Source organism: Chelonoidis abingdonii, chromosome 9, assembly GCF_003597395.2.
Source record: "Chelonoidis abingdonii isolate Lonesome George chromosome 9, CheloAbing_2.0, whole genome shotgun sequence".
In the NCBI taxonomy this organism is placed as follows: Eukaryota; Metazoa; Chordata; order Testudines; family Testudinidae; genus Chelonoidis; species Chelonoidis abingdonii.
The window spans coordinates 19,689,605-19,708,094 of record NC_133777.1 but is presented as its reverse complement, the minus strand read 5'-3'; the positions used below and the strand labels follow the sequence as shown (position 1 = coordinate 19,708,094).

Sequence of the window (18,490 nt, the reverse complement as noted above, 5' to 3'; positions counted from 1 at the left end):
TCTATCCTGCCCTGGACTTAAAACTTAGACTCAGCATTACAGGTGGGGAGGATCCAGGATGTTTCAGGCTACCTTCCTGGAGCCTTGTGTGAACTGGAAGTAGCCACAATAGTTGGAACACAGGCTATGCAATATATGGATAGATATTGTAGTAGAGGTATTTGATACACCAGTTTCTCTTTGGCTTATGTCATCAAATGGTACCTAGAAAAACACACCCACCCACCCCATTGGTCAAACACCTGTTCTTAAACTACAGTACAGATTTTAGTGCAACTTTCTTTAATGGTAATTGACTTCAGAAGTTGTAATTTGAAGAATCTTTATTGAAACATTTGGGTAATATCTAAAGTATGTAGCTCTCATCCAACAAAACCACTAGGTCAGCAATTCCAAATATAAAAATATTAAATTTTTCATTTTGCCTCCCACAAATATACCCATGTTAATGTACTTCATTACCAAAAACTAATAAGGAAGACTAGTTGACTTAATTATTTTCATACTTAAGAAAAATTGCACTCTGTTTTATCTGAGAAATATCTGAAATTATAAACAAAGTTTGACTTAATATAACCTGAGCTCCCCAAAGAATCAAAAACTGAAAAGATGACAGTACATATAAATCAATGAAAAACCCTTAAAATATCACAATGCTATCCAATCCTGTTAGCACTAGAGCCATCATGATGACCAACACAAGGTAGTAATTTATACACATCCTATTTATGAAAAGGGAATACTGATGATAGTGTTAAGTCAATTTTGTAGGGCTGGATCCATTTTTTTAATGTATCTGTTTTGCTTCCACACTAAAATCAGTTTCTGCAGGTGAAAATACTTCTAATATCACAAGTTAACAGATTAAAAAGGAGCTATGTGCTGTAGTGTATGTAACCTATAATTTCAATATCTACTAAAAGTTAGTTACTCAAAAATCAGAATAGTGTAAAAACCATCACCAACATGACTTTTTCACGCTTTACTAACAAGTATCTTTAAAAATACATAACCAAAAAGTCCCGTAACTGTTCATTGGATCTGGTTATAAAGGGTGTACAGCAGTAAATACAGAGAGCTGTATCAATGCTGCTTGCCAGTGATAGAGGCAAGAAATGACTGTCATGCAGAGGCACAATTACTTTCTAAAAGAGTTAACACAAGCCCTGTAAGAGTAAAGAGTTTGAGTGGGCCAATTCATTCAACAGCAAAAAAAAAAAAAAAAAAAGTTGTTGATGGCAAAGCAGTATTTACATAGTCATAATATACACACTTACTTATACATCCCTATCACTCATTGCGCCACAACTGCCTGACAACCTTTCTAGTAAGAGGCAATGGATTTCCAATGAACATTAAAGCAATGAGATGATGTGCACTACAGATAGCATGGCTACCAAATTATTGTGCTTTTGTTTTTTAAAATTAAACTGATTTAAAATATAAAGGTGAGCAACTACTAGGTTTATTGAATATTTTTAAATTAGGACCACTTTACAAATATCACCAGGTGCTTAACCTTAACACAAATGTATGAGCAACTCATTAAGCACTATAGTGCCACCTGGATTCATACAATAACTGTCACTTTTGCCAAAAAATATTCCTTCAGGCAAGTGTTTAGAAGTCATTAAAATAAATCAGGTATTTTAATATCACTTGGGAGATAATGTATATAGGATTGAAGCAATTATCCTAAGTGTACAATAAAACAAGTTAACTGGCCCCTAGGGGGAAAAGCTTTGTTTTTAACTTGCTTTTGTGCAAAATCCCTGTTAATTGTGAATTACAGTAGTAGTTACTGTACTAACGTGTGACACTGTTCATTCTGAATACATCAAATTTCCACGCCGTACAGAGAATGTGGTTATTATACAAAGTCTTCATTCACAAAATCTGGTTTTTATCTTAAACTTTCTTGTTCCTCTACTTTAGTGCAGTCATTTCCTGATTGTTGTGATTTGTCACTTTGCAGGTCTTCAGTTTTGTCATTTGTTACCTGTGCTATCTCATTCTGCTGCTCTGCTTTCTCTGTCTCCACAGTCCCTTGCTCTTGTACAGTAGACACAGAATGGGATCGTTGCTCCATCTTTTCCAAGTCATCAGTGTGACTAACTGAGCTGGTCTCACTAAATCCATCAGAGCTTCTTAAATATCTTTTAAAAAGCTTTTGACCTGTGAAAATGTTTAATGAATATAGCATTAGAAGGCAGTAAATGCACAGATGAATCTATACAAACGATAAGCCACATTTTAAAAAGCTGGCCTCTATTTTTAAAGCTGTGGATGCAATTTAGCACCAGTATTTAAGTTCCTTTAGACATACAAGCACAGATGTGTAACTGATGTAATCTGCACCAGTAGTTGTTTGTCTTTGTGTAAACAGTAACCCAGTTAAGGCTTGGCTGGAAAAAACTGATGGTCAGTAAAAAGAGCAAGCCAAGGGACACATTATTTGATAAGACTGTTTTGGATGGGTAAATTACTGCAACAGGTCACTGTGCTTCAAAGGAATTTCCAAAGGATTAATTTCCAGAAAAGCTGACAGTCCAGAACTAAATTCAAACTTAAATCAGACCAGAGGAAAAAGGACACGACTATCAGTATAGCTTTGCCAGCCTACACCTAGCTAATTAACTCATTTACACAGTGAAAGGAAAAGCTCATCTTGCTGCTCCTGAGCAGACTTATGTTGTTGTGGCAGTAATGATACCTTAGTATGAAATCACACAATACCACATTTGTGTAGTACAGCAAAAAACTTGCAGTGCCCAAAATAAATAAAATACATTGTCCTTGGTTTTTTGCAGTTGTGGTTTGTTTTCTTGCTAATTTGCAAACCTCACTAACCCTCAGTGAACTAGAGAACTTACAATTCTACAATATTTTCTACAGGAAAAAGCCCTGTGGTCAGAGGTAGTTATTACTGTTTAGAAGGACAACTACCTCCCCTGCAGTCCCAGGAATTATTCCTTCAGAGCACAATGGGGGTGGGGAAAAGATGGATTTGAATGGTGCTCCATGGAATGTTTAGCTCTGACTGCTGCACTGGTCATTCAAAATCAACAGGCCGACAGGTACAATTATAAACAAGAGTAGTGCTCTAGTTTGACTTGATCAGGAAAGTAATGTACAGTAACTCCTCGCTGGTTAATGGGTTTTTTTTGTTATGTTGCTGATCAGAGAACATGCTCGTTTAAAGGTGTGCCATGCTCCCTTATGTTTGGCAGCCACGTGCTTTGTCCACTCCTTGCAGAAAGAGCAGTCTGTTGGAGCTACCTGCTGGGGGCTTGGAACCCAGCAGGGGAGCAGGGAGCTGATGGGGGGGGCCTAAGTTCCCTGTGCAGCAGCTGCCCAGCAGGCCATTAATTGCCTGCAGTTCAGCTGTCCCTTCCCCCACTGCCATGTGCTGCTCCTTGGAGCCTCCTGCTTGCTGGGGGGGGGGGGCGTATGGTAGGTTAGGGGAATAGGTGTATGTTCAGGTGTGTCCCCCCTTCCCCTGCTTACCCATCTCTATAGAGCAGGGGGACATGGAGGAGGCTTTTGAAGCAGTGGCTGTCGCAGCTTGCTGATCTACTTTAAAAAGGCAATGCACTTAGAGGAGACGCACATTGCCCTCATCTGTTTTGCCATGCTGTCTCCCTCCCTCCATTTTGTGTTGCTTTGTAGGTGTGAGGCTATATCGGTGGTTAGGCAACTCTATGGCACAGAGTTGATTTTCAGCGGCACTCACACTGCCTGGGTCCTGGCCACCAGTCCAGGGGTGCGGGGGGAGGGATGGTCTGCATTTTATTTTAATTTTAAAAGAAGCTTCTTAAACATTTTAAAAACCTTATTTACTTTACATGCAACAATAGTTTAGTTATATATTATAGACATAGAAAGAGACCTAAAAACGTTAATGTATTACTGGCACATGAAATCTTAACTTAGAGTGAATAAATGAAGATTCAGCACAACACTTCTGAAAGGTTGCCGACCCTTGGGCTATATTAACAATGGGTTAACCCTTGAGGGCTCAGCTGAGTGCTAGTTCATCATTTAGAAGTAAGGCATTCCCTGGGAAATATCCCACCCTCTTCTGACTCCACCACCTCAACCAAGCTTCACAATCATCATTGCTGTGTATAGTACTAAATTGTTTAAGAAATAAGACTATATTTTTTAAATATATTTATCTGGTGAAAAAAATTTCCTGGAACCTAACCCCCCATTTGCATTAATTCTTATGGGGAAATTGGATTAGCTTAACATCTTTTCGCTTCAAGTTACATTTTTGAGGAACATAACTACACCGTTAAGCGAGGAGTTACTGTACGTGGAGATGATAAAGCAAAACTCATACTCTGATTAGGCAATAAAACTCCATTATGTACTGATTAGCTTTTTGAATAAAGCAGAGTGTTCTTTAGTGTCAAACTGCACATTTATTAACATTAATTGGAGGAAACTTACCAGGAAGTCTTTGTTTAATGCGATTGGGAGTCGGAGTGGGGGGTGGGGTAGTCCCAGTCCCCTGCACTTTTGATACATATGTGGGTTCTGTGGACTCTAGAGAGCCTGCCAAGAGGGTGGGGGAGGAAAAAGTCTTTAAAGGAGACAGTTTTATTGACACCACTAAATAATATTCAAAGCAGGTAATGTTAGAACTAAGTACACATTTTAAAACTTTTTCTGGTGCTCTCAGGGAAAACTAGGCTAGTACTTACTCCACAGTGACTTGCATGAGGTACAAGTGGAATCCAATTAGGATAACTTTTCCATTCACTCTTTTACACTGCTATAGAATCCCTCCACAAAGCCATATTCACACTATACCCACCACAGTCAAGAGCTAGTCCCAATTCAGTTCTAACCAGCTGTTCCCAGACTACTAAAGTCTTACTGCACAGACTAGTGAAGGTTGAGAATATGACAGGTCAGAAGACACTTGAACCAAGAACTCAAATAGAAAAATTAATTTAGTTAGAGCATGGAGGTCAATTTGGTGCCCCCATAATATATAATTTTCACTATGTACACATACATATAGATACACATGTAGATATCGTGCTAGTATATATTACACACGTGAGGGAATGCTCTTATGACACTATTAAGCTCTCCCCATCCTGCTGTTTTTTGTACAAGAAGTTAAAGCAGAAATCCAGTTTTCCAACTTACACATCTGGAATTTGCACAGATGATTTGAAGAGCCCTTTCTTGTAATATAGTGGCGAGAACAGCAGCCAAATCCAGCAAATCACTTTAATTTGACTTGAGAATTGTAAGTATTGAGATTTAAAGGGAACTGGACAGGTGGTGGCAGCAGATATTTTCTTATTCAGTGTTTGAGAAGGAGTAGACAAAGTTCCTTTAGATTTTAAGAGTTCCTTTTTAATCACTTAATTTGGATGTCTTATAAATCAGTTAACAAGAAATCTGTGAAAGCAGCAAAGAGTCTTGCTCCAATACGTCTGTTAGTCTATAAGGTGCCACATGAGCTTTCGTGGGTGAATACCCACTTGTCGGATGCAAGAAATCTGTGTAACATTGTAAAGGTTTCCACATTTTACAGAATTATTGATAATGTTCTATTGCTGCAGATGTATTTATTCCTACCTGCTGTTAAGTTAAACGTTCTTCCCTTTGGTGATGCTTGAAATGGAGAAAACCAGTTCAGCACAGAGCCAACTACAGGAATCTGTCGTAGCAGGCCCTGTAAATCATGCCGTTAAAAGATCATTCTAGTGAATGAGCCATCTAAATGTTACAGAGTTATGTGATGGACATAACAGATTATTTTGGAATTCTTACCTCTTCAAGAAGTCTTTCTTCATTTGCTTTCTGAAGCTGAACCTGCGCTTCCTGTATCCCCTTTCTAACAACTTCAGTCATATTTTCCAGCAGCTAATTAAAAATGGAAGAGCATGCATTACTGCACTGAAACTGTCGTCTTGGTCCCTTACATGAAGATTAAATTTAAATGGGGATGTTTGTGTATTTTTCTAAATTAGGTCAGCAGTTGACTAATGCCATTTATTTAATACTACAAATAGACAACTGTAGATTGAAAGTAGGATTTTTTTACATGGATCTTCAAGTCAGAAGGTCACACATTTAATAGCAATGGCATGAATTTCTCTTACTTAGATGCTGGCTACTCACCTCTAGCCAGAATTCTTTGAGTGTTCTCTGTATCTTTACACTCATGAATATGCCAGTGGTGCAGCTATGCTGGTGGAACCTTTTGATTGCAGTGCCTGTTGGAACGTTATTGCACCCTACCCTATATCCTCCTCTCACTGTTCCTGAACTTTCTGAGAGCCTCAGCTCAAATAGGGAGTATCGGTGAAGGATGTGATTTTGGATAGATTTTGTTCTGGCAACACTTTGATTTACCAGTCATCCAAATACAGGTATATGTGCATTTCTTGTCTCCATAAATGTGCTGCCACCTCCCTGAGGCACTTTGTAAAATCTCTGGAGGCAAGAGAACAGCTCAAGGAAAGGACTCTGACTTGAAAATAATTCTCCTCTACTAGGAAGCAAAGATATTGGCAGTACAATGATCTGATTGAAATAGCCTTCAAACTGAAAACAGCAAACCAACCCTGTATAGAGAGGGAAGGTATTATATAGATGCCAGTTTAAAGATACAGAATCAGAACTTCCTGATAAAGGAGTTGAGTTTATAGGTCAAAGACACAGCAGTGTGGGGATCTGAAGAAGCCTTCCTTTTCTTTTCAGAGTCCTTATTGCTCCCTTCCAGATTTGACCTAAGTTGAGGTTGTAGATCCACATGGTAGATCTTAGCTACCACTGTCATGGTCAGTTACTGAGGACGTTCAGAATGGAGAATTGAACCCAGTGTACCAGCAATGACAGCTCTTTGCTTTGCTAGACTGGGACAGTGCCTAACCTCTGCTCAGCACCAGCAAGCTAAGGGCACATGGGGGTCAGTGTTTGGATCCTCTTACAGCAGTATGCTAAGTGTCCAACTGGGGTGCTCAACCAGATCTGTGACAGACTGCTCTAGACACATACACTGACTCCCGAGGCTCTGCTGACAGAGTCCTTCTTTGCACCCTGAGTTTTCCCCCCACCAAAGTTCCTGGTTCCAAGAAAGGTGTCACTCCTGCAGATTGGCTTTGCTCACAGAGCCAATCACCAACAGGTTATTTCTGCTTTTCAGTTTCAGATCCAATGGATCAGGATCCTGTTTAGGTACCACAGATTTCTTGGAGATCTGAACTGAAGATGGCATCTTATGCAGAGGTCTCTCTTGCCTCTTCTCTCAAGCAGTATCAGGATCCGTTTGCTTGCTCACAGATCACAGATATGTACAAGATCCAGAGGGCTTGTCTGTCAAAGCCTCCTGCCAGCAGGACCATTTGCAGTCTGTTCTGCTGTTCTTCCCATACTCTCGGGGTGAAAGCACTTGAACTCCTAAGGGACAACGTCCCTTCCTGACGGGCATCTCATAAGCATCAAATGCAGGGCAAAAGGTGCACCTTTTAATAGCTGTTCTCTAGCTCTCGTAACCACCATTGGATTCTAATAGTGGAACCAGAGGTGAACTAATAACTACTTAGAAAATTTAATATTTCCTTGAAAAAAAAAAAGAAACTCCTAACTTGTAACATGCTAACACAAGAAAACTAAGCTAAATCTATGCTAAGCGTAATGGGCACTATCCAAGCACGGGATTCAGGCTAAGAGTCCAAATGCAGTTCCTGATCTATCCACTGCAGCAATTGGAAGAAAATGAGGTGACTATGGAGCCAATACCCTCTTTTATAGTCTCACTCTCAAATGTTCAGGAACAGTGAGGGAAGGAACAGGAGAGGCACAATAACACTCCACCAGGAACTGCTATTTAATCAGCACATCCCCAGAAGTGGGAATATTCAGAGTACACCTGAACAAGGATTTATTCTGTGGGTGCAGTGTTGTTCAGATAACCATCACTTTCCTTTTTACTGAAGGTTTTGTTATGACAACTTCAATAGGCCAGATATTAGGGATAGTAACCAAAGCGTCACAGGTAATCCTGTATAAGCACCAATGTTTTTACTAGCAAGAAAGACATTGTACATTCGATTTCCAAGCTGTTGATTTAACAAATAAAATCAATGAAAAACATTAAGTGGCAGATTTTCAAGCTGGTGTGTTGGCATAGTTTCACTGAATTCAATGGGACAATTTACACCAGTGGATGATCTGCCCGAGATTATTCAAAAAGGGAAATTTTTTTCTGACAGTTTAAACCATTATGGAAACCGTACAGTCACTCAGTTTGCCTATTTCCGCACTAGAAAGGTGTCTAATGCTAGCAGAAGAGTTATAAACACAAAAATGTAAACCTAAACCAAGGTATCATGAGAGAGTCATAATACTGTGAAGTTCTCTCACCATGTAGATGCAAATCAATAGCTAAATACGTGCAATTTTCTTTCATATCAAAGAGTAAGAAGTTGCTCTGAAACCAGTTTGGAGAAAAACTACTGCTAAAACATTTTGTAATTTTGAAAATAGGTAAGATTTCAATACATACTCTAGAATTTTCTTCAATTTCTCTGCCTGTTGCCGCAATAGTTTCTACCAGCTCAGACACATCCAGATCTTCAGTTACCATGCCGATATACACACAGTTCTTCTCCCCTCCAAATTCTGGGCCTATGAACAGAATGGAGATTCCATATTTTAACACTTTTGCAGCAAAATCTAAGTGCTTCTTTAACAAGGTTTCAAATTACAAAATGTACTAGATTGTGTAGTTAGTAAAAAGAGAAAAATATTTAGCTTCATAGAGGAAGATAGCCTTACAACAGGATCCCTACTACTCACACTTATGTGCCAGGGAATCCAACCATATTTTTGTTTTAGTACTTAAGTTTTCTTTCAGTGAATTGGGCATATGCAAAGATTACACTTAAGTACTTGGCACTGCACTTCTTCAAAGAGGAACGACATCACTAAGTTTAGATAGCAAGTAATACAGTACATATTTTATACAACTGTGTGCTTATAAGAAGAAGTTTTCTATTCCAAAAACTGTGGTGTTCTGAGGGATGCCACTAGGCCCTTTCTTCCCCTTGCTGTTGAACAAAGATGGATTAATGAGGCCTTTTTACAACGAATACTGTATAAACACACTTAAATAGCACATTATTGTACCTTCTAAAGAGCCACGTTATTCTGGGACATCTTTCAACAGCATGGATCCATAACTGACACATTTCAACTTATTCTTAAAGATGAATATATAAGATTAAAACTCTCCAATAGAAAAGTAATGCTATAGTCACACTGCCTTAAGTAGAGGTGACAGCAACACTTACTGATTTTCATCTTCAAAGCAGTCTACAACCATTGATCCTTACAACACTTGTGTAGTAGGCATTGTAATTCTCGTTTTACAGATGGAAAAAAAAACAACAACAGGTTAAGTGGCTTCCACAAAGCCAAAGCTCAACGAGCATGATAAAAAAAAGAAAGTTTTGCCTAAAGTTTGCAGGATTGGGGGTTTTAAAACTGTCAAAGATCTGGAAGACAGAAATTTCTGAGTTCATGTCTTGGAGCGGTCACTTAACCTCAGTATAAGGGAAATTAAAATACCCGCCTCATAGAGATGGTTATTGAATTATGTTTATGTAGTTCTTAGGAAATTAAGGGCATGATCCTATGAAGTGGTGAGTACCTCTTTCAAGGTATGGCTCATCTTCAACTCCCACTAAAATCAATAGGACTAGATACCTGTTGATTAGCACCTCTTGAAATGTGGCCCTTCTTATCATTATTAACTCATTGCAAAACCATCTAAAAATGTTGACTTGCTATATTTTCAATGTTCCCATTTCACCTTTGAGAGAAAGCTGAAATGCAGCAGCTGTAGGTATGCTCTTGAGCGCTGTGTGTAGTCTTTTTAAAGCAGAAGTAGCACTGAGACGACCAGTCAAGGTTCACCTGGAAATTGCATATGTGCACAGAGGCCACTGTTTAAGTTTATGCAGAATCTCATGTTTCACTGATTTTATATCACTCTAGTGGGGTTTTAGACAACTGTTTCTTTAAGCACATTCACACATGATGTCAAGGCCACTTGCTTTTAAAAAAATTAAAAATGAGTGGTTTTATTAATTAGTTACAGTAAGACTGGAAACCACTAAATGAATCACACATTCCTACCATTTCAAGGACAATCAAAACATATCGTAAGACATTCATTTACTCCTGCAATACAGTGGTTAAAATGTAACTGAGTATTTCAGTTATATATTATAGCCAGAGTCACCTAAAACATCTAACCTAGTCACAGAATGCAGTAAACAGCCCAGTCTGAGATTAAGATCCTGCTTCATTAGGTACAATACTGAGGCAGACACCTCTCCAATTAGGCACATTTCTAACATACCTGGTGGTGGGTAATTCACTTGCACAATCAACTTATAACTGAGAATGCAATACTGGTAGTAATGATCATTACGATCAACATGTTTATGACTGGATGCCTTTTTTGTCTAGCATATGCCACCTCTGTAACAATCAGAAATAGACTTAGGGTTGGGGGACCACCAGTAAACACTGCATTAAGAAATGTTCTTTGCTGTTCCTAAACTAACAGCAAATTTTTGAATTTTCCCAATTAAGTCACAAAGAAAACATTTTTCCGCCGCCCCCTCAAAAACAAAATATAAGTCCGAACTTTGTCAACAAAAGCAATATAACATTTGGGTTTTCTAGGATGAAAACACTTCTCAGTTTAGTATAATCATGCTTGAGGTTTGGTGAGTTCTCTGGGAACAATGGATGTACTCTGCTGAAGCTGTTGCTGACAAGCAACACTACTGCTTTCTAGTAGGCCTCTCAACTGAAACGAGCAGTGGGGAAGGAAGCAAGATCAGAAAAACAATATTTGTAGAAACATCTACTGTTTAACGTAGAAGCAGACAGAACTTTTTAATAATACATGGATATATGGCTTGTAGTGAGATTTATAATACAGTTTGGGGAAGAAAGAATTGAGGGTAATGACTTGATTATTTACAGAACTGATATTACCAACAGTGATAATTACCCAAAGAAAAAGTGAGATCCGATTCCAGTTCATTTAATTTTTTCAAAAGTCCAGTGTTAATTTTCTCTGCTTCTTTCTCTTGTTTGTCGTCATTCTTCCTATCACTGTTATATCTTTAAAATCAAGCCAGAGGACAGCAAACCATTTTATTTTACAATGCAAACATAACAGAACAAATCTGCACTTCTAACATCTTTCAACAATTTACCTACACGTACCTGTAAACTTGTGTAGTGGGTAAAGTTTGAATAGTGATAGTGACCAACTAAGTTGGAGAAAATTTGGTAACGTTTACAGTTGAAGGAAAAGCATTTTTGGATACAGAAAAATATTTCTTAATAGCTTTTTGGAAATATTGTATTGATAATGGCTCAGCTCTTTCTGATCACATAGGAACCTTAATGATAATGATCTCCAATATATGAGCAGCACTGTATTTGCCAAAAGAGAGACAAATAAGTCTTACTACTGATTAAAGATAAACTGACTGCAGTGGTAGGCTAAATACATAAGGTACACAGGTACATTAACGTTTACTACAAATGATCCACGAGGCTGCTTAAATTCTACTTGTTAACACAATGATTTTAGCAAACCAGGTCTTTAACTTCTAGAAAGTTCCAAACTCCTCTAAGTAATTTCACAAAATTCAGACATCCTCTTAAGAAAGTGTAGTTTATTCACAAGTCAGTTAAGAAAATTGCAGCTCTGCCATAAGCCAGATTTTGCTGGTCCAAAAAATCACTAGTGAAGAGAGCACTTATTCTCTCTGCTGAAGGTACTGTCTATCCAAATATCTCTTGAAGTAAAGCTCAAACAATGTCATGTCTGGAGCTACCTAACACTTACCTTACAACACCTAGTCCTGGCCAGCTGAGGTCTTCAATATATGACAAGCCTACTGTTCTTTTCACTTCTTGCTCAAATTCCTCTCTTAGCTGCAGTGTGCATGTCAGTATTGGTATCTTCATTTTCAAGCAGTCCACCAACTGATCTACATCTTGTACTTCCGTTCCTAAAACTGAAGAGCTAATGAATTAGCATGTGAATTACTGAATTGACCGAGTTTTCATATTTTAGATATGGTAAGACAGGTGCCATGGTTACCTATATTTATAGATAACCCACTTTACAAGCCAATCCTAAATACGATTTTTGAACATTATTAAATTATCTTAATCTGTATGTTGAAGGCTGTTTTTCTTCAGCTTGCCATTCACTGAAAACACTTAACACATCAAAATGGCTGGAGTCAAATATTAAGGAGAAAAAAATAAGCTAATTGTAACACCAAGAAACTGATTTTCTGATATTCTAAAGTAATAATGGTAGTTAGCAACAGGAAATCCCTCTCTCTACAGCCAAAAGGCTACAAAAAAGATCAGCTTCAGTTTTAATTACAAAGTTCAGTATCACCAATTACTCATTAAACTGGAATCCCTTATTCTCTCGTTTAATTTCTAATTTAAAAGTTCTTCCCAGTAGCTACCTCCATCTCTCTGTAACTTCAGAGCCTATACCCTCTTCTAGAAGAGAGGGAAAAAAGTTTTCTTTACAATACTAATAAAAATAACAAAAGTTTAATGTTAGTCCAATTAGTCTATTAGTCTTCCAATTAGTCTATTATATTCTCAACATGGGCTTAGTTCCTGTGTCTAATCATCTGAATAAGCAGGGCAAATTCTTTCTTCATTCTGTAAGTAGATGAGAGAGGGAAAGGCAAGGATATTTCATCTTCAATGTTTCTGTATTCTGACAGTTTTAGATAGGAACATAACTCAGCTTCGTACCTTGTTCTCACCAGTAAATGTAGACAGTATAAAGTAAAAGGCTTTACAGATGTGGTGCAACATAATGTTATACAAGATGACAAAGCTACGGGAAATTCAGTTACTTCTAACGTGACTGCTACCAAGGCACAATGGAATATTGAAGTTGTTTTTGTAGTGTTAAAACATCCTCTCAATATAAAAATAAGGAAAAAAGCAAACCCAAGGAGACCAGATTTAAACATACAGATATTTTACACATGCATTTACAATTTTAAAAAGCAAATTCCATTTTTTTCACCTCAGGATGAAATATCTATGGAAGTGGCTAAATTAAGTGACTCATTTACCTGCAGAAGTCATTAATGGGCTAAAACGTACACATGTGCCTTCATCTTCTAGTTCTACCACATCAACTCCACTGGCAGGCACTAACTGTGCCAACTGTTCACCTAGCTGAAGGGACAAAGCAAAATTAGAGGAATTTATTGAGCATTAATTTCTCATTATTGCCAACTTGCATTAGACTGTTCCCATAGTTTCAACGAACCATTTGTCTGTTAAATTGTCCCTAATAAAGTTTCTCTCCCTTTGCTTCTTAAAAGTTAACTATTCGTTATTCCCTGAAGCATAGTAAAATTTTAGCTGTGGGCAAGCTCAAAGCACCACCTATAAAAACAAACAAAAGTTGCACACTTATATTAACAAAATGAAAACCTACTTCACAATTTCTAAGCAAACCACAAAATGTGTAATTTTTTCAGTGGTTATTGCAAGATGGTTACCTCCTCTCCTATAAAGCAGGAATATGTTTATGTTTACAAAATAATTAGTTTAAAAACAAAATCATGCACTTGTTTAAAAGTATATTTTAGTAGGAGTTCTACTAGTAGCAGCTAGAGAAAAATACTGAAATTGCAGTATATAAAGGGAGGCTATCAACCAGAAATCTACTCAGTTAAAAAAAAATTAAAAAGTAGTTCAGATACTTAAGCTGCCATTCAATTTTTGTGATTTTTTTTTAAATGGTTGTAAAAAGTTTCTCTCCCCCTGTTGCTCTGTGAAAATTTTACACTAACAAGGACTGATAAGTAAATGCATCAAGTAAAACAGAACTATCTGTCATCATCTTTTGGTCTTTATTTGTAACAATAGTAGATAAAACTGTGTAATTTTTAAGTTGGCAGCGTCCTGTTAATACAACTAAGATTCACTGTTATTTATAATGGCAAGGTCTCTTTTCTGAAGATACCCAAATCCTTCATTCATAAAATCAGTTGCAAAACCACAAAATTTCTGCCAATTCATGCCAGAAGTACTTTCTATTGTTTTTATTTTGAAGAATTTGTGTTTGCCAAGAATATCTAAGTTGAATTTCATGCCACTCTTGACTCTGAGCATAAATAAGTTATGAAAAATTCAAAATGAAGGTTAGCCCCTGTTCAACCCACACTAATGCTACATGCTGTCATCAGTCAGTGGGATTACGTGTTACAGGGAAGTGTGACAGAAACATGCAGCATAATTTCTCCTTCCTGCTGTCGTGTTTCCCAGCTTTCATGTTTCCCAGCTTGGAAAGTTGTGTTTTAGCTCTGCCTCTTGACTTTCTAGTCCAACTAGATTTCCAGGTGGCTCAAAGCCTCAAATAGGTTAGAGAAACAACTGCAGGTGGGCAGTGGCCAATGGAGGTCATGAGTACATAGAGGTGGAAGGAAAAAGTAACAGGTGGAAAGGTTCCTGAACGAAGTCCCCCTGCATGTGTTCCATTTCATAAGATCCCTAACAGAATCTAGGGCTGCCTTTGTTATTGGGGTCCCAAACAGGTTGGGAATGTATAACAGTTCAAAATACTTATTAATTAGAGTGTGCATATTTTATGCAATTAGAGAGATGCATTTTCTTAACACATAATGCAACCGTTGCTCCCACTCTGAATGTGAAGGAAAAAAAGGAGGCACACATGGATTTCATACAAGGCAAGGCATGGATAAGGAAGTTGTTTTGGGTAGGGAAAGAAGGTCCTGACACTTGGTAGTCTTGCTTCCCCCTTCCTCTAGTGCTTGTATAGTAAAAAGATTCATAAACCTAGACTGGAGTAGGGAAGTAGATACAAAGTTTCTAAGATTGAGTGGAAAGTGACATTTCAAATGGATGTCAAAAGTAAATCAGTAGATCTTGCTGTAGTTCTTGATGTGTCAAAATTACTAGTAAGCAGTTTAACACCTTAAATTTTAGCTTACTCCACTTCTGAGCAGTAGAAACCTAGACAAGTTTTTGTGGCAAAAGGGAGGTGACACTCATTCCTCTCCTAGGATACTGGAATCCCTAATACAGGACATCCCTCACCTCCCGAAAGTACCAACTTAAAATGGAGACATAACTGTTGTAAAGTGAAAGCAACATAACTCAGATCTGCCTTTTTTTTTTTTTTTTAAATGCTGAGGAAAACCAGATTTATTTAATCTCAGTGGCCTAAAGAAACAAACACACACCTCTTGAGGCACGCAAGAGTTAAAGAGAATCCATGTTTTTCATCAGGGTTAAATTCAGCATAATTATTTTGTACCTTAAACATATGAAAGACACCCGGGTTGCCAGTGCTTGAGACTAAAACCATCTTTTTAATCCCCAAACTCTCCAGGCTGATTTCACTTAGGATACCAAATACCCATTTGGTGGCAACTATCACTACTGACCTAGTTTGTTCTAGGTTATATAATTCTCTGAGGAACTCAATCCTCCTCTGTGTTACAGAACATCCATTTTAGTTCTTAAGAGAATGAACATTGAACTTTACCCACTGATTGAAGGTGTCACAAGTGTGTGTCTCATTGTTGGTTATAGGGGTTGAATTATAGATGCCAGTCCAAGCATGTAGCATCTGATCTGAACCCAAAAGACACAAAAATCGCAGAGACAGAGTTTCATTTATTTAACTAAAGCAAAAGGCAATTTTTTGAGACAAATTTCATTAAATGTGTTTATTGAAATCTAGGAAAATTAAACTCTATTTGACCTCAAAAGGGCAAACATGGGATTTAAAAAATGTCATTCCAAAGCAATTATAGCATTGAAATGTATTTATTGCAACAATTTGTAATCACCTTCCATTGTCTCAATGCATGGAATTTTGCATCAAGAATACAATTTATGGGGTGGTTCTAACCACTACATATAAACAAACTTGTTTTATGTTCAGATAATTAGAAAAAGTGCACATGTAATGTACCTAATACAACTAGCTTATTGAATTAATAGACCAACCATCATGTTTGTCTATAAATTACACACCTATGTTTGGAAGTTCTGGGAAAACTTGAACACCACATACAGGAGAGCTAAGTTCATCTTCAACCTAAAATGGAATTAAAAAATCTGTGTTGTTATGAAAACACTTAAAACAACTTTATTGTTGTAGTACAAACTGACATTAGAGACCACCAGATCATTTGGTTTGTTAGATTAACAATGTTCTAGGTTATGTAATGTTTTGACTCAGTACTAACAAAAAATTAGCTCATCATAAAACTTTTGTGTAAATGATTCTGGAAAAAGAGGTAAACAGTGAGGTGGCAAAGTTTGCAGACAATACAAATGACTCAAGATAGTTAAGTCCAAAGCAGACTCGCAAGCGTTACAAAGGGATCTCACAAAACTGGGGAACAAATGCAGATGAAATTCATGTTGATAAGTGCAAGTAATGCCACAGGAAAACATAATCCCAAACTATACACACAAAATGATGGAGGCTGAATTAGCTGTTACCACTCAGCAAGAGATCTTGAGTCATTGTGGATAGTCTCTGAAACTTAAACTGAACGTACAGCGGCAGTCAAAAAAGCAGAATATTAGGAACCATTAGGAAAGGGATAGATTATAAAAGATGGTAAATATGCCACTATATAAATCCATGGAACACCAGACCTTGATACTGCATGCAGTTTGGGTTGCCCCATCTCAAAAAAGATATGTAGAAATGGAAAAGGTACAGAGAAGGCGAAAAATGATTTGGGTATGGAACAGCTTCCAATGAGGAGAAATTAAAAACAGACTATTCAGCTTGAAAAAGTTGACTGAGGGGGATGTGACAGATCTGTAAATCATAAATGGTGTGGAGAAAGTGAAAGTGTTACTTACCCCTTCACATAACACAAGAACCATGGATCACCAATGAAATTAATAGGCAGCAGGTTTAAAACAACAAAGAAGTACACTTCTACCTGCTATAACACGACCCAACTAAAACAAATTTGGATATAACACGGTAAAGCAGCACTCCGGGGGAGGGAGGGGCAGGGCTGCATACTCTGGTGGATCAAAGCAAGTTCGATATAATATGGTTTCACCTATAACGCAGTAAGATTTTTTGGCTCCTGAGGACAGCGTTATATCGGGGTAGAGTGTACTACACACAATATGATCAAGCTGTGGTACTCGATGCCAGGGGATGTTGTGAAGCCAAAGTCTGACCAGGTTCAAAAAAGAATGAGATAAGTTCATGAAGGACAGGTCCATCAATGGTATAGCCAAGATGGTCAGGGATGCAACCCCAAGCTCTGGGTGCCTTAAGCCTCTGACTGCCAGATGCTGGGACTAAATGACAAAGATGGATTACTTGATAATTGCCCTGTTCTGTTCATTCCCTTGAATGCATCTGGCACTGTCACAGGTTACTGGGCTATTGGAATCATAGAAATCAGGGTTGGAAGGGACCTCAGGAGGTCATGTAGTCCAAGCCCCTGCTCAAAGCAGGACCAATCCCCAGACATTACCCCAGTTCCCCTCAAGGACTGAGCTCACAACCCTGGGTTTAGCAGGCCCAAAGCTCAAACGACTGAGCTATCCCCCACAGTATAACCACTCTTATATCTCAATATATACTTTGCTATGTTTGCATAAACTACCCCTCACAGAAAAAGGGGTTTTATTCTATTTCAGTTACATACAACTGAATTTTGGACACTATAAGTGAAAAATGTGATAACATTCATAGACAGTAATTTTTTATTTTTTAATAGTTAATTTTTCCTTGGTGCTCTATGAACAAAAGTTTCTTGCATAAAATCTCTCTGAATAGATAAGTGAGCTGTTCAGTGACATAGCAGAAGACATTAAGAACAATATATAGTGAAGGTGGAATGGCTACAGTGGATCTCATAACTCATGAGTTCTAAAAGATTATTTTCACAATAAAATTACTTTGTCACTCACACGTGATCTGTGGTCATTTGTTTTCCATGAAAACTAGCATGAATATACTAAAAGCAGCAGAGAATCCTGTGCACCTTATAGACTAACAGACGTTTTGGAGCGTGAGCTTTCATGGTGCCCCTGGAAATTTCCACTACCTGCGTCTGACGAAGTGGGTATTCACCCACGAAGCTCACGCTCCAAAACGTCTGTTAGTCTATAAGGTGCCACAGGATTCTCGGCTGCTTTTACAGATCCAGACTAACACGGCTACCCCTCTGATACATGAATATAGTAGTTATTCTAATACACAAGGGTCAGATCAATAAAAATATCTGTTGAATAGGGCATCTTTTCGACTCAAACTGGATTAGAAACAGCTGCAATAGAAATAATTCACTTAAAAACTAGAGTATTCAGTTAAGAGCAGTGTTTTCCTGTTTTGTTTTTTTTTTAAAAACAAACATCACAA

The 18,490-nt window shown here is 37.8% G+C and overlaps 1 protein-coding gene across 1 annotated transcript in view; it reads right to left on the bottom strand.

Moving 5' to 3' along the window:
- Positions 1-305: 305 nt before the first annotated feature.
- The window catches only part of PDXDC1 (pyridoxal dependent decarboxylase domain containing 1), a 44,747-nt gene continuing 26,562 nt past the window's right edge, over positions 306-18,490 (bottom strand). The window contains exons 14-23 of the mRNA XM_032793421.2: positions 16,120-16,183; positions 15,626-15,714; positions 13,179-13,284; positions 11,909-12,080; positions 11,060-11,172; positions 8,537-8,658; positions 5,797-5,889; positions 5,602-5,698; positions 4,456-4,560; positions 306-2,175 (exon numbers count right to left, since the gene is read on the bottom strand). Of these exons, the coding sequence (XP_032649312.1) occupies positions 1,904-2,175; positions 4,456-4,560; positions 5,602-5,698; positions 5,797-5,889; positions 8,537-8,658; positions 11,060-11,172; positions 11,909-12,080; positions 13,179-13,284; positions 15,626-15,714; positions 16,120-16,183 (1,233 nt within the window). The 3' untranslated portion in view covers positions 306-1,903. The remainder of the gene's footprint in view (positions 2,176-4,455; positions 4,561-5,601; positions 5,699-5,796; positions 5,890-8,536; positions 8,659-11,059; positions 11,173-11,908; positions 12,081-13,178; positions 13,285-15,625; positions 15,715-16,119; positions 16,184-18,490) is intronic.